Source organism: Mobula birostris, chromosome 8, assembly GCF_030028105.1.
Source record: "Mobula birostris isolate sMobBir1 chromosome 8, sMobBir1.hap1, whole genome shotgun sequence".
In the NCBI taxonomy this organism is placed as follows: Eukaryota; Metazoa; Chordata; class Chondrichthyes; order Myliobatiformes; family Myliobatidae; genus Mobula; species Mobula birostris.
In genome coordinates, this window is record NC_092377.1 from 92,708,704 (window position 1) to 92,725,653 (window position 16,950).

Here is a 16,950-nt window from a genome sequence, read left to right on the forward strand (position 1 = left end):
ACACGTTCAGAGCAACTGATCAAAGATGAATTTCTTTGATTGTCTGTTATCTGTTGATGGAAATGTGAATAAATGGTTTTCTCTGAAAACATTATTCCTACCTGGATACTCATTGAAATATGCACGCAGGAATCTCTGGTGATCCCCGTAGATCGTTCTGGCCATGCCAGGCCAAGGATTTGTGATACACAGAGCACCTGTAACATCGTTGCCCTCCACACGATTCCCCTGCATGAGTGCATCAATAAACTTCATTAATCAAGGAAGGTCGAGCCCAACCATTAGGAAAGGCCATACAGACCAGGTTTTCTAGAGATCAACAGCTTGAAGGTGACCTTATATCCGATATCTGCCTCAAAAATTGCTGGCCAACTTTTATCAATGTGCATAGAGAGCATACTGACATATGGAATATCAGTGTGGTACTCTAGCTGCAGCAAGATGGATCACAAAGCATTCCAATGGGTGATTAGAATGGCTCAGCTACCTGACCTGGGCACAATCAGCAACTCTCGATGCCTACAGCATGTTCGTAACGTTTTTAAAAACCCATCCCATCCTGGACACTGTCTGTTCAATCTCCTGCCATCTGGTAGCAGAAACAGAAACATCTTAGCCAAGAGAGTATGACTGAAAAACAGTATCTTCCCCAAGGCTGTTATGCAGCTGAATACTGTAATGCTACAACCTAGCTTGCCATTGGCCTTTGACTGTTATGGACTATCAAAATTACTTCTTGCATGTAAACACGAGGAAATCTGCAGATGCCGGAATTTCAAGCAACACACATAAAAGTTGCTGGTGAATGCAGCAGGCCAGGCAGCATCTCTAGGAAGAAGTACAGTCGACGTTTCGGGCCGAGACCCTTCGTCAGGACTAACTGAAAGAAGAGCTACTAAGAGATTTGAAAGTGGAAGGGGGAGGGGGAGATCCAAAATGATAGGAGAAGACAGGAGGGGGAGGGATGGAGCCAAGAGCTGGACAGTTGATTGGCAAAAGGGATATGAGAGGATCATGGGACAGGAGGCCTAGGGAGAAAGGAAGGGGGAGGGGGAAGCCCAGAGGATGGGCAAGGGGTATAGTGAGAGGGACAGAGGGAGAAAAAGGAGAGAGAGAAAAAGAATGTGAGTCGGCTGGGGTGATATACTGCTCCCGATGCAGCCTTCTATATATTGGCGAGACCCGACGCAGACTGGGAGATCATTTTGCTAAACACCTATGCTCTGTCCGCCAGAGAAAGCAGGATCTCCCAGTGGCCACACATTTTAATTCCACATCCCATTCCCATTCTGATATGTCTATCCACGGCCTCCTCTACTGTAAAGATGAAGCCATACTCAGGTTGGAGGAACAACACCTTATATTCCGTCTGGGTAGCCTCCAACCTGATGGCATGAACATTGACTTCTCAAACTTCCACTAATGTCCCACGTACCCCATCCATTCTTTATTTATTTATATACACACATTCTTTTTCTCTCTCTCCTAGAGATGCTGCCTGGCCTGCTGCATTCACCAGCAACTTTTATGTTTGTTTCTTGCATGTAAATATTGGAATTCTTAAAATTAAGCAACACTGCATGCATTCAAGTATCTATTTTGCACAGACTGGAGTAACACCCCATTCTTGTTGTCTTGAGCAATTGACAATAAAGTTCCATTCCCCATTCCCATTCTGATATGTTCATCCATGGTCTCCTCCACTGTCGGGATAAGGCCACACTTAGGTTGGAAGAACAACACCTTATATTCCGTCTGAGTAGCCTCCAACCTGATGGCATGAACATTGATTTCTCAAACTTCCAGTAACGCCATCCCCCACCACCTTTCACCATTTCCCATCCCCTTGTCCCTCTCTCATTTATCAACTTGCCCGCCCATTGCCTCCCTCTTGTGCTCCTCCCCCCCCCTTTTCTTTCTTCCATGGCTTTCTGTCTCTTTCACCAATCCACTTCCCAGCTCTTTACTTCATCCCTCCCCCTCCAGGTTTCACTTATCGCCTGGCGCTTCTCTCTCCCCTCCCTCCACCTTTCAAATCTACTCCTCAGCTCTTTATCTCCAGTCCTGCCAAAGAGTTTCGGGCTGAGACATCAACTGTACTTTTTTCCATAGATGCTGCCTGGCCTGCTGAGTTCTTTCAGCATTTGTGGGTGTTGCTCGGATTTCCAGCATCTGCCGAATTTCCCTTGTTTCTATTCTACTCTATATGTTTTTAAAACTTTGATGGGGTTACCCAAAATTACGGCGATACACAATATAGTTACACAATATAGGAACAGGCCCTGAGATTCATCTGTTCTCTACAACTAATTAGGCTTTACAAGAGTCATCTTCATTGTAATTCTTCTCAAAATGCTCCATATCTCCCTATGCACCATCTGTCCCATCTTCGTTTATTAGTATATCAGTCAATATATTTAACCATATTTAAATCTACACTATTTGCCCTACCTACTCCTTGCTATAATGAACTTCACATTCTAAACACTCTTTAGGTAAGGATGTTTCTTATAAATTCTTTCTTAGATTGGTTTGCAAATATCTGTTTTTATAGCTTTGTTTTAGATTCTCCCGTGTTTGAAATCTCTTCTATACCTTAGAGAACACATTATAATTTTAGTCATCAATTAAATAATTTCCTTAGGCTTTTTTTTTTCTCCAGGTGGAGCACTTGAACCCATAAACTGTTAACTTTGGGATGATGGTGTCTGTAAGGATGCCTGTGCTGAATTAGCCGATTTAAAGAGATGGTGCAACAATCCTTTTGTAATGAGCTCTTCGGGCCTGTGGGGGGCACCAGAGAGCATCGGGCGCCAAGGTTTTTGGAGCACCTCAATTGGTTAATTGTTGTTCAATGAGAACCATTAATTGTTTAGTGTTCCTTGTGTCCTTCTCAAGTAACTCACTCTTTGTAATGCAGTCTCCTGGCGCTTTCTGTTTAAGCTGGTTAAGTTTATTTTGATAGGCTTGGGAATTCCATGTTACTTGGATTATTTAAGCAGACACCCAATAAGCTAGGGGTTGCCGACCCGTCGATTGCGATCGACCGGTCGATCTTTGAGACTTTCCCAGTAGATCCCGAAAAAAATCAAAAATAAATACGCAAATACTGTTGCAATGTGAGCGTTATAAAAATAAGTAATACTCACTAGGATAATGGTAATATAGCAATACTTTTGCTACAAAGCTGTTTGTAAAGAGAAATTGTTTCCAGTTTGCGGGGTTTTAGTTCCGTTCTTTCTGCCCACTGCTCATGTGTGTAGCAGCCCCCGCCATGAACTGCATTTTCAGCGTAGCTTGTGCTGCATCAAGGTGAACAATTAAATTAGATACGCAGTGGTCCCCAACCACTGGGCAGCAAAGAATGCAGCGATACAGTGGTAGTTGGAACGCACCCAGCACATCTTTAAGAAGAAAGCCGAAATAAACAAGCTAATTAATTAGGTGCCAGCCGGCATGTAAATGCCGGCCCAGATCAGAGGCCGGGCGGCACCTAATTAATTAGCTGTACCACTGTATTTTTCGCGGCCCAGAGGTTGAGGACCACTGGATAAGAGTACAAACTGCCGCAAGCATCGATATACAGCACGCGCTCGTGATATCCTGATAGCATGGTGGACGCTCCACAAAAGAAGGCGAAAACATACAAATTCCATCCAGAATGAGAAGAGGAATTTCTATTTACCTTGGTGAAAGACAAGTGTGTATGTATGTTGTGCCACCAAACAGAAGCACTGACTAAAAGAGGGAATCTGGAGTGGCACCACAACACCAACCACCAGAAATTTAAAGACACCTACCCCCCAAAGAGCGCAATCCATGCCAGGAAAGCTGAAGAGCTGAAATCGGGGTTCAAGGCCCAGCAATCATTTTTCACAAAACATGCTGCTCAAAATAAGGCTGCTATTGAAGCATCATTTCGTGTAAGTCACCTTTTGGCTGAACACAAGAAGCCTTTTACAGACGGTGATTTATTCAAGGAAGCAATGGCCATTACCGCAGAGACTGTTTTAATGACTTTAAAAACAAAAACGACATCACAACTGCAATACGTAATATACCGCTTGGCCCTGCAACAGTGACAAGGAGGGTAGAGTCACTGTCAGAGGACGTGGATATTTTTCACTACAGTTCGATGAATCCCTGGATGTAATGCAAACAGCTCAGCTTGTTGTATTTGTCAGAATGGCTTTCCAGGATTTTACAACAAAGGAGGACTTCCTCACTCTTTTGCAATTAAAGGAGAGAACGAGAGGTGAGGATATTTACGAGTTTAAAAAAATATGTCCATGAAAATGACATCCCCATTCATAAACTGGTGGCAATTACTACTGATGGAACCCCAGCAACGCGCAGTGTGCACGTTGGTTTTGTAGCACTAAAAGTCAGTGCCTACTTCGGGTCAACTTATCTATGTGAAATTGCATTTTCACAGATGAAAAATTATTAAATCTAAGTACAGGAGCTGTCTTGCTGACAGACACCTCACAGTCTATGTCAGACTGGCTGTCTGTAGTTATGAGCCAAATTTCAGGGAACTAGCAATAAGTATTCAGCCCCAGTCATCACACTGAGTGCAACAGTCAATTTTTATTCATTTATTTTTCGTGTTGATATAAAATTAAATAATGAAACTTAGAATTAAAGGTGTGAAGTATTGTAATATTCTTAAAGAAAGATATGCTAGTTACAGTGTTTACTTGTTTGAATTAATTTGAAAGTTTGACAAAAGTATTTTGTGTAATTCAAATACAATTAGCCCAAATAAAAGGCCTCAAATTGGCAGTACAATCTGAGCTGTTTTTCTCTAAACCATTTAGTAAGTCAATCTTGCCTTTCACTAAGGTCGAGGTAGGGGATCTTGGGCTTAAAAAGGTTGGTGACCACTACAATAAGCGCTAATTGCAGGGTCCTGGTTTTGAGAATGTCACTTCTCATGGTGTTGCTCAGTTGAGCCACTGATGTTCTTTGGGCATTATTATGAATAATTTCTCATCACCATCTCTACATCAGAGTCTATCTTTCCTCCGCATGTGAGTTCTGAGATTGCCAGCACACATTGTGACACCTTTAAGCTTGATTGCCACCCAATAACTTTAGCTAAAACAGCACGCACATAGCCAAGGATGGTGACAGAACTGGGTTTGACTATTCCTGCTGCTGCTGTCAAGATCATGATCGAAAGATGTCGGGTTTTTTTGAGTTCAAGGACATATTTGGCATCTTTTCACTTATTCCATTCCAGACAAAATTAATGTTGTTCTTGACTGATAGCCAAGGGTCATATTGGTGTGACACAGAATAGGTTTCAGCATAATCAGTCTTTTCACCCTCGGTTGCTTCAGTCAAGATTTACAGACACTTATACAAGAGGAAGCTTGGAACAAGCCTGTGCTTGATTTTCTTTGTTACACTGGTATTATTAATGCTATTGGACAATTAACCAGCATCTTACCTTCTCACTCATTAAGGCAAGTTCAATGCCAAAGAATGGTCTCATGGCCATTGTAGGTACAATCTTTGCTCCCTCCTCTGAAGGACGTGGAGATATGCATATCCCACCGGTTTCTGTTTATAAATGGAAGTATGTTGAAATTCCTATTTCAGATCGCAGAGTACTATAGAAAGTGAAATAAATTTGAAATCATTTCCTCATACTGTCAGATTTTTCTATGAAATATAATTCACGGAGGACCATTTCAACCAGTTAATAAACACATTAAATATTCCCCAACTTTCTCAGCACCATTAGGAGTCTCTCTTTCTGACAGTGATTTCAAATCTTGAATTGCCTTAGTGCCAAGTTATTTGGAGAAAATGGAATTGCTCCATGTTCTCTTAACACTATATGTTAAGAATAGAGAAATCTTTTCTGTTCTGCATTCGGTTTTACAACAGGATGTTCTGCATTCTGTTTTACAACACACTGTACTTACTCATGGCATGAACTGCCTGGGTAGCACACGCACAAAGTTCTTCATTGTACACGTGACAATAATAAACTAATACCAACCCATATGCCAATACCAAGAACATATTGAAAACCAAAGAATCACAGTAAACTTTGCATTTAATTTACTCATTTCAAATTGTACCATAAGACACAGGAGCAGAGATAGGCTATTTGGCCCTTTGAGATACTCTGCAGAAGATGTGCCATCTTCTCCAATCTCCAAGATAAATAAGATAGAAATGTGGAGACTATCACTGTGAACTTCTTTACAATCCAAATAACAACCTTTCTCCACAGCTCTGTTTTCTATCCCTGAACTAATTTGGTATCCTTGTTGCTATTGCCTCACTTATCCCATGATCTACAACTTGACTAATCATCTGGGTCTGAGTCACTTATTAAAAGCTTTCTGCAAGTCTATAGGCACTATCATTAGGCAGTACATGGTGCAGTTGTTACTCACTTACTCACAGTGACAGTGTCCTCACCTTATTCCTGACCTCAAGTATCTCCTGGGTGGAATTTTCACATTGTCTCCCTGACACATTTCCTTTGGCTGTCCAGTTTTCTCACATATCCCAGATAGGCCAGGAGGTGAAATGGCTCTTGCAAATTACACCTCAATGTTGATAAATGTCAAAGAATGAAAAAAGGAACTCCTTGGGCATGTGAAAGAATAAGTTGTAGGTCTACAAGGGAATAACATGATGGGAACTGATACTTTGCTGGGAGTCAGCTTGGACTCAAAGGGCTAAATTGCCTTCTGTAATAAGCATGCCAGAGCTGTATTGTCTTTATACATCTTGTTTCTTCATCACTTGGTTCTAACAAACTCACATTGGCTTTCTTTTAGTTCCCACACCTCTGCTCTTGCTCCCTCTCCTCTTGAACAGAGTAAGAACAGACTTTCCCTGGTCTGCTTCTTCCACCCCAGCAGCATCCACGTTCAACGGAAGGTCTTTCACAATTACCAACAGCTCCAAGTCGTATTTCAGTATTTTGCAGGTGTGTTCCTTTTTCAAACTCTTCATCTGTTCTTCCAAGCCCACCAACTGCTCCACATCTTGTGACACCTTCCCATTCAACTGCAGAAGATGTATCATCTCTTCCCTTCCCATCATGCAGGAAACCAAGTAATTCCAATCTAGCATACTGCATGTGATGCCCACAACGTGATCTTGTCTGCATTGAATTAACCAGACACGGATGGTGCAATCACTTTGTGCAGCACCAACATTCAGTCCACAAAAGAATGAGGGGTAAACTTATTCAAACACATCAGATCCTGATGGGACTTGACAGTGTAGATACTGAGATGTTTTCACTGGTCAATGGATCACGAACAAGGGAGATACCGTGGCTACAAAATAAGAGAGTGGCCATTTAAAAATGAGGTGCATAGAATAGAGAGATGAATTTCTGGTATTTTCTCAAAGGTGATGGAGATATATTAATAAATATATTTAAAGCGGCGATAGGGCAATACTTGTAAAATTGCAGAATGGAGGACTACGTGGAACTGGCACAGAAAAGGAGTTGAGGCCACCGTAGATTACCCATGATGATATTGAATGGCAGGGACAGCTTGAGGGGCCTAGTGGCCTACCCCTGCTCCTTTTCTCTCACGGTATTGTGTTCTGAGCTTCCAGTTGCCTACCACTTTAACTAATTCTCTGCCACTTTGAACTATCTCTCAGCAGCCATCCCGCGTTGTTACAATGAGCTCCAAAGTGAACTTTAGGGAAAACAGCTCACTTTATAGTGCCACGGTAGCATAGTGGCTAGCATGATGCCACTACAGCTTGGGGTATTCTGGAGTTCAGAGTTCAATTCCAATGCCATCTGTAATGGAGTTTGGATGTCCTCCTCGTGGAACGCGTGTGTTTCCTACAGGTGCTCTGGTTTCCTCCCATAGTCCAAAAACATATCAGTTAGTAGGTTAATTGGTCATCGTAAATTATCCCTTGATTAAGCTAGGGTTAAATAGGCAGGTTATTTGGGGCAGACGGGCCTACTCTGTGCTGTATCTCTAAATACATAAATAAATTTATCAAATTCTCCAACTTCCTAGTTTCTTTCTGCTTGTATCAGGTTATCAGCTGTCCTATCAGTCTGTTACTGACTCTTCAGAGCTGAGCAAGATTACTTAGAATTGCATTCTTTGATGCCTTAGGTCTTAGCTAAACATTATAACCAAATCATCACCAAAATCTCCTTACAAAAATGCTAGGGAACAGCTTCTCCAGTGTAACATGATGGCTGCAACAGCTAAATAACATTTCAGAACAAAGTGTACAGATTGTGTAGTTCCAATGACAATCAAACCAAGGTTGGGAGGCATTGTTATTATTTTCATAATTTTTGTTTCTCCATCCTTCCCTGCATTCTGACTAAACTGACATTATTAGCTATGCGATTACCAGTTTGCTCTAGGTTTAGGTTTAAACTATCTCCTTTAACCAGCCCAATAGCTGATACAAAATTGTCAATGCAGACTCTAAAACACAACAACTTACTGGAACATAGTCTGATGAACGTAAATGCCAAGCTGAAAAGGAGTATCAGGATGGGATATAAAGTTCAGTCCCAGACTTTAAGGAGCATCATAAAGGAGGAGTGATCAAGAAAGGGATTTTAGAATTCAGAGCTTGTCAGTTGAAGAGCAGCCTCAGATAGTGTGTAACAGATGTGTTGGATATTGACAAAACTAACATTGGAGGAATGGTTGCATCTAATTTCAGTGCTGGATCTTCTAATTGACCAACCTTCTTGGTTTGCTGAGTGAAGTCCTCACCTGTCTGCCACCAGGTATCTACGAGGGTACATCTGCCTTCCCCCACAACATTATGATACCACTGCCAGGCCTCGTGGTTAATAGGTTCCCCAACTGCAAGAGAAATATTATTACTTAATCCATACATCACATATTAACAGCTGGTTATAGGTTGTTTTGTGTCACAGTTGAAATTCAGTCAGAAACTTCCCTCCCTTGTGTTCTCACTTCTGTATCAGTCACGCACCAAGTTGTGTCATTCCCCGTCTATACTTCTTTCGGGTATTGCAGGGAAACCTTTCTCTTCTATCCTTCTGCTCAGCCCACTCCTCATTCACATGGCACTATCCTGATCTGCTCTGATGTAGTTGCAACTCATCAAGGTCCAAACCCTAATTCATCAATCCTCCTGAATTATCCCCTCCTCTGAAGCTCCTTGGATCCTTCCAACTATCTGGTCCCCCACAAAACTCCTCCAAATTCCACAACGTCCCTAAGCCCTTTCATCCTCCTAATCTCACGTCACTTCCAATCCTTTAATTCATCCTGTGATCCTTAGCACCATTCAGTCCTTCTCCACCCTTAGAAGCTCTTACAATCTTCCTAAATCCCCTCAAACCCTCTAAAACCCATCAATTCTCCTATTACCCTCAGGGCCCCTCCTGTTCTCCCATTGCTGCCAAAGCTTATGCAATCCCCTCAATCCTTCAGATCCGGATCCACCAAGATCTGTATTGAGGTCATGATCACCACTAATCTTCTGTTCCTCCCCGCAGTCCTCAAACCCAAACTTCAGGCCACAGTTAAATCCAACTTCAGAAACCTCCTCCCACAAAGAAAGGCCCAAATTCAATCAGCTTTACTCACAGCCTATCCCTACCATCAGTACCACTTAACTGAACACCAACCTATTCCTCAGCCACTCTCCATAATACTTGGCCCCAGTCTTAGAAATCCAGCCTCAGTACCAACCATTCAAGGCTACCCTCTACTCAATACTTTGATAATTCAAGGCAACCCCCACCAAACCTCAGTCCCTGATCCGTTTGGACATCCCTTCCCCACTCACAACTCTGACTTGGTTAATTTCATCCCTTCTCTCATTTTCATCAGACCTCAAGCCTCAGTCAGGCTATGAGTCACACAACCTCCCCAAGGCCATTGAGTAATACCACGATATGCAGCAAAATGTTCAGGCTCACTGAAGCATAGGATGAAGCCAGCCCTCAGTAAGACCAGATTTGCTTCAGTTAGTTGGGATGCATGGAAATTCCCATGGAAATTCTTCAGCCCATGAACTAAAGGTTGACAGGCCCACAGCGTATCTTGGTCTCCATGAATGAATTGGTGGATAATGTACTGATCTCTCACCAAGGTGTAGAGTTCAGCTAGAAGCCATTGTCATTTACCTGTGCCTAGTGTCTTCAGGGATGATCGATCATACTTGGATACCCAACTGTCTCCGTGCTTCAGCAGCAGACGAATGGCTGTTGGGGCCCCATAGAACTGATTGATCTTCAACCGCTGCACTGTCTCCCAGTATCTACCTATATAAGCAAAACATAAAGATTAAGGATTGCACACTTCAGCTTCATATGACCAGAAATCCAGCTCAACTAATCCAATTCCCTTATAATGTTGCTTAGTAATGGAACATTGGAACACTAGCTGTTTCCTAATTGCCTCAAATTTTCTCTCAGGTGCAAGGAATCCCATTTACTAAAGGCTGCTGTCAGTTACACACTATAACCAACCAGAGTGGAGATGATTTGGAACTCCCATGTGAATCAAACTTGTTTATCATGCTGTTGCATGTGGTTGAAATTGATTATTCACTCATTATTTCAATAAAATCATCTTCCATTCACTACATTGTTCTGTGTTTATTGGAAGAAGCTGTCATACTTGTTGTTCCTTCCACTATTTACAAAGAAAACTGTGCCTAGTTAAAATTGGATTTGCCCGCCGTACAATGAACTGTTTGTTGTAATCTCCACAGAGGTCATACAGTTCTGCACAGAAACAGGCATTCCACCTAATCCCCATTCATTGGCTGGTGCAATGTTACTAATAAATTCTCAGTTTATTAATGTGTAATGCATCTTCTCCATATTTTTCAGTTCCAGAGAGGGATTGATGATTGACAAATTTGCTAATAGATCAGTAACTCTTATCAAGTCTGCCACTAAATTACCAGGAAAGAGGAGTTCCACTAGATTTAGTCATAACAAGTCAGTCAATGCTGTTTGTTTCCTACTCCCACATGATCCACAGTGACCTGGTAATTGTGCTGAACAATCTAATTTGCTGCTGTTTTACGTCACAGCCTTTCATTACTGGCACTTATACAAACACAGTCATCTCTGTTTTTCTTTAAACCTCCAAAGGTGTTGACATACATTCAGTGGCCACTTTATTAGGTACACCCGCAGCCCTGCTCATTAATGCAAATATCCAATCAGCCAATCATGTAGCACAACTCAATGTGTACAAGCATGCGGACATGGTCAGTTCAGTCCAAACATCAGAATGGGGAAGAAATGTGATCTAAGTGACTTTGACTGTGGAATGATTGTTGGTGCCAGACAGGGTGGTTTGAGAATTTCAGAAACTGCTGATCTCCTTGGATTTTCATGCACAACAGACTCTAGAATTTACAAAGATTGGTACAAAAAAACATCCAGTGAGCAGCAGTTCGGTGAACAAAAACACCTTGTTAATGAGAAAGGTCAGCGGAGAATGGCCAGACCGGTTTAAGCCAACGGGAAATCGACAGTAACTCAAATAACCACACATTATAACAGTGGCACAACACATAGAACCTTGAAGTAGATGAGCTACTGAAGCCGAAGACCACAAAAATACTGTGCACCGATGATCACTTTATTAAGTACAGGAGGTACCTAATAAAGTGACCATTGAGTGCTAATCAGCTTTTAAAAACCAGGCTGCTCTTAACTCATTTTTCTTATATCCCTTTGGCTTAATTACTTTAACTAGAGCTTCTGGTTGTTTTTCAACCAATAATGACTGTTTCCTTCATTTGTATCAGTGGTCCAACAAGAAATTTTTTTCTGAGACCCAAGACAGATTCTGTACCATAAATAGTCCCTTTTGCCAAATGATCTATTAGATGCCACTACAGCTGCTTCTCGCTACATTAAGCATATCCAAGGATGAAGGACTTTGATTCAGTGTGTAGAGTTAAAATATGTAGACTTCTTGCTTAGAATAAATCAGAGCAAGAAGTCTACAATTAAGGCTGTAAAGGCAACTAATGCACGTGCTGTCCGACGAGGCATTCACTACCAGCTATCCTTCCGTTTCACCCAGCTTCACCAAAAGTGACTAACACAACAGATGGGAAACAGGCAGTTGTACTGTTTTACAATTTTTACAGTCTAAGGCTGTAAATTTTGACCATAACATTATTAATTGTGCAAAATGGCTGATTTATTTCCACTATGCATCAGCAAACCACATGGAAAAATTGTTCTACGATCCATGAATTTGGGTTAAGGTCTACATGTGCCAAGCAAAGGAACAATATAATTTAACACCAGTGTTGTCATATTAGATTTTAATGATGCAGCAACTAAAGACACTCAGCAGCAGAAAGGGGTCCTATTACTGAGCATCCCTGTGTACCATTTAAGGGGTATATCAGGGTCATGGGTCAGTTACAGCTTAACTTCGACCAAGTGTTGATTCATTTCTACTTGTGAGCGCAACTTTAGACTTCTTGCTGATACTAAAAAAAGGAAGGGATTTGTCTGTACTTCAACACTGCCACACTGAAAAGTTATCCCTAAAAACTGCTTGGTGACAACCCAAGGGTTATAGCCATTCCCTTAGACTATAGCATGACAAGGATAATGAGCAGAAGTACACAAGGTGGGACAGAGGAGGAGGGGAAGAAAGTCATTTTTAGCAAGAAACTTCAGAGAACCATTTTCCATTTTGACTCTCAAAGAGGAATGACGCATTAGGTGCCTGTGTTTAGTAAGCATGGCTTCACATGCTGGAGATGAAATCACCATACCACTGCAATCATTAATTTCCAAGTGAATGCACCTTTAAAATTGCCCCAGAGATTTCAGTGATGTACACTGCAGAATAAGGAAGGTTGCAGGAGGAGGAGAGTATTTATTTTTCCTTTTCTGGACAGAATTAGGAGGGGTGAGCCCACAGTTTAAGAGAGATTGTGAACATCCCAGAGGTGCTAGATGCCAGTAAGCAGACACACACCTTGCTTTGCAAGTACCCAACATCAGATAGGAGAAGTATGGCAAATGGAACAGGTCCAGTTCCTCAACGTCTTGTCAATGCTACACAGTCATGCAAGTTAACATCCCGCCAATGATTACAGCAGCAATTCCTACTCACCTACAATGGCAAAGAAGAATCAATGAGATTTAGTGGGCTTGTAAGAGAGAGAATAAGGTGCAGAGTTATAGGGAGATAAGGAGAAGGGTAATCAGGCGCTTGAGGTTGCCCTTGTGAGAGCTACAAGTGTCTGACAGGCTGAATAGTTTCTTTCTGTGTTATTATAAATATGGATAAAATAAGTTAACAATAGTATATAGTAAGATTATCTATACATATCCACAAAAATCCCTAATTCTGTCTGAAAACAAGCATTTATTGACACTGCATTCCATAATTAACTAATTATATCCCAGTGAGTTCCAAAATAGAAAGCTTTGTTGGTAAAGTTTGCCCTTTAACAATTGTATTCAACAAATGCACTACAGCTGATTTTAGCCAAGTTACCTAGTGGAAACCGAGAGATGAGTGTGTAAACCATTCAGATGACTTGTGTTAATGACGACCCTGAACCTGCAGTTTTCCATTTTACAGTTCTCCGTAGAGTAAGCACACTTGCCTGAAGCCAACAGAATTTACTTTAGATATGTAGGTCAGAATTCAATTATGTCATCAAATCCACTCTAATTTTATCTTCATCTCTGTAAAGAGAAGCCACAGCAATCTAACCCTAACAATTTTCCATCAAGTGATGGTCAAAGAGAATACAACTGGATGAAAAGACTGGCCTTGTGACGATATATCTTGCTTACCTGGATCTGGATAGATAGGAGTGCTTTCAAATAAGACGGTGGTCCCACCATTGGAGAGTGGACCATAAACCACATAACTGTGGCCTGTAATCCAGCCAATATCTGCCACACAACCATGAATGTCACCTTCCTGATAATCGAAGACATACTGAAAGATAAAAGTTATATTTTTATAAGTTCAGCCTTAGACAGTAGCCTCTGTGTCATGCATTATTTTAAAATCTATTTTACAGAAAAAAAAGCTAGGGCCTTGAAGGTACATTTTCTGACACATATATTTGCAATCCATCTGCAAATATGTGAAAGCCTTTAGAAAATAAAAGAGCAAAGATGTTTATTAGATCATATTAGGGATTTTCTTGCTATCATCATTACATGGCCTCAGATTGCCAAATGGAAATCATTATGAATGATACAAGTTCTTCGAGGTTTCTTCCACACATTTTAAGAATGGGGATTTTGCTGAAAAGACCCATCTCAGTTACTGCCTCCCCACTGCAATTCTGGTGATCAAAGTGCTCAGATGTTGGTAGATGGAAATTTTGATGCATTGATGTTAAAAGAATAGTTTTACATATCCAAGTGTTTGAGATAAAAATAAAACTATGCAAGAGGATATTCAGCCCACTGGGTCCGTACCACTCCCTTCAAAGCATTTTCCATTTAATCCTACTTCCCTGCTCTCATCCCACATGTGGGTAATATCATCTGTAAACTCTATTTCCAGCACTTTTTCAGGCAGTTCAATCCAAATACATATTCAGTAAAATAATGCTTTTGCTCAAGTTGCCTCTGATTCTTTCACTCTATGCTCCATGTTAATTTTTTAATCAAATGCAATGATTTACCTTTACTTTGCATAAATTTTTCATAATAAACATTTCTCTCAAACCCCTTCTCATTTTTTTAATGGGAACCTCCCATTTTTCTGGTCTATTCATGTAGCACTGTCCTCTGTAAAAGCAAATCATGATTTTTTCCAAAAGCATGATCTCAGGCTACATCCACACTAGACCAGAAGCTTTTTCTCTTCGTTTTGACCCTCTGTCCACACTGAAACAGCGTTTTCCTCCCCCGAAAATGGAGATTTTCAGAAACGCTCTCCAGAGTGAATAAATCTGAAAACACCTAATGTCCGGCGTAGTGTGTACAGGGTAACCAGCTATTTTTAAAACCACTGTCATGACGTGCCGGAACAAATGGTGGCGGCAGTGCGGCATTTCATTGTTTTCTTGAACGCAACCTCCAACACCACAACAATATCTGACGATAGATGTGTAACAGCCTAATGTAACATTGTATGGAAATACAAGATAACGCTGATGCAGACATGTTTTATATATTTAACATGGTGCTTCATTAATGTATTGTTTGTGCAAACATTCAATAGATGCAATTGTCACTTTTGCCCAGTAACTCATTTAATTACACATGTTAAATACAGCAAAATAATACACAAAGACATGGCAAAAGCAAAGGCAAACAAATGAGGTCACAGCAAATTTCACTTTTGCCTAGTAATAAGCCTTATTGCTTTTAGTTGTAGCTGTCGTCACTTTCATCGGTGAAGAGACTACGGCTGTAGGAAATGTTTCTGGACAAACGCACACCAAGTCTTTCGTTTGGCAATTTCCTTTTAAGTTTTTCTAGTCTGTAACTGGACAAACGTGCACCAAGTATACCACTTCCTCTTCGCTTGTTTTCTATGTGTCCTGCGCATGCCCAGTAGGAGGAGATTCACCCAAATATCCGTTTTAATGTGGACAGAGGTATTTTTAAAAACACCTAGTGTGGACGCCTGTTGTTTTTAACGTGAAACTGGCGTTTTCAAAATTATCCGGTCTAGTGTGGACGTAGCCTCAGTTATTGGACACCATACTCCAGCTGGAGCAAACTTTTATAGCTCGAGTTCTTGTTTTTATTTACCTTTTGGAGGCTACTCTTTCCCCAGTCAATAAAATAAAGATCAGGGTCCCAGATGTTCTATTGGCAACTTTGTGAACCTATCTACCCAACTTTGCAAAATGTGTTAATGGCTGGCAATGGATCTCTCTCTTTTTACACCCACTTCAAAATTGAACTTTTATCCCATGTTGGGAATAGGAACATCAGTTTGTGATTTCATAATGTAGGAATTTAACCAACTGTAACCAGAAGCCTGAAGTCCCACACCACCAGCTACTTTGCTTCAGCCATTCGGTTCTTGAACCAGCCTGTACAACCTAATTACTACTTCAGTATCACAGCACTATAACCACTTTTCATTACAATCACTGCCCTCACCACTGCCATGACAACCTTGGAATGAGCAACTTATTTTCCTCGGCTGCTATTGATATGCAGGAGATACAGCCTTGTATGTTAAACCAGAAATGGCATTCTTGGTGTTTCATCATTCTAGCTGGAGAAGCCTGGATGAGATGTTCTTACATTCTGTAGGTAATATACATTGTCATCAATGTCATTAAAGGGAGCATGTTTGGGCTGGTAGGTGAAGGTTAAAATGCCAATAATGGAATCTGCAAAAATTTGCTTCTTCCCCACACACTCCTCCAGGCAGTGGTGGCGGTAGTTTGGGAGGAAAAGAACATAAGACAAGACTGGGCGTTCTGAAGCTGGCTAAAAAAGTTTTACAAGATCAATCCATTATGATATCCCAATCATTTTGTTTTATTTCTTTGCTTCCTGGTTTGGCCTGCAAGTCTATACTTTTGCTGGCTCGGCCTTACACCGGGTTAATGTGGCAGTCCCAGTTAACATACTTCCCAGTGCTAGCGTCAGCTCTTCCAGTCTTCAAGTTCATACGCCAAACCTGGCCAAACTTAGCTTCATTCATAGCCAATATATTTGTCGAGATGAAATATACCCTATATATAAGTGGAATATGCTGATAATAACTGGAACTGCAGTAAATTGGCAATAAATTCTTGTTCATACCAGTCATAACTATACTGGTGAAGAAGTTTCAATTACCGTGAATGTATTACTAACAAAGAATGTTTCTGTAAGCCAAATGTTTTGGCAGAGGCTTTATGATTCCTTTCAGATAAATTGCTGACTCATTCACAATAGTGGACAGCATAAACAGTTCGGATTCCAGCACCTTTTGGCAATTAACATTGCACAATTAACAAAGCAGCAATCAG

At 41.1% G+C, this 16,950-nt stretch overlaps 1 protein-coding gene across 2 annotated transcripts in view; it reads right to left on the reverse strand.

Moving 5' to 3' along the window:
* The window catches only part of acss1 (acyl-CoA synthetase short chain family member 1), a 73,919-nt gene that overhangs the window by 18,952 nt on the left and 38,017 nt on the right, over positions 1–16,950 (reverse strand). Inside the window, exons 6-10 of one of the 2 annotated variants that reach the window (XM_072265662.1) lie at positions 13,805–13,952; positions 10,136–10,273; positions 8,748–8,840; positions 5,456–5,568; positions 102–228 (exon numbers count right to left, since the gene is read on the reverse strand). In XM_072265662.1, coding sequence (XP_072121763.1) covers positions 102–228; positions 5,456–5,568; positions 8,748–8,840; positions 10,136–10,273; positions 13,805–13,952 — 619 coding nt within the window. The remainder of the gene's footprint in view (positions 1–101; positions 229–5,455; positions 5,569–8,747; positions 8,841–10,135; positions 10,274–13,804; positions 13,953–16,950) is intronic. The other variant, XM_072265663.1, reaches the window with a different exon arrangement.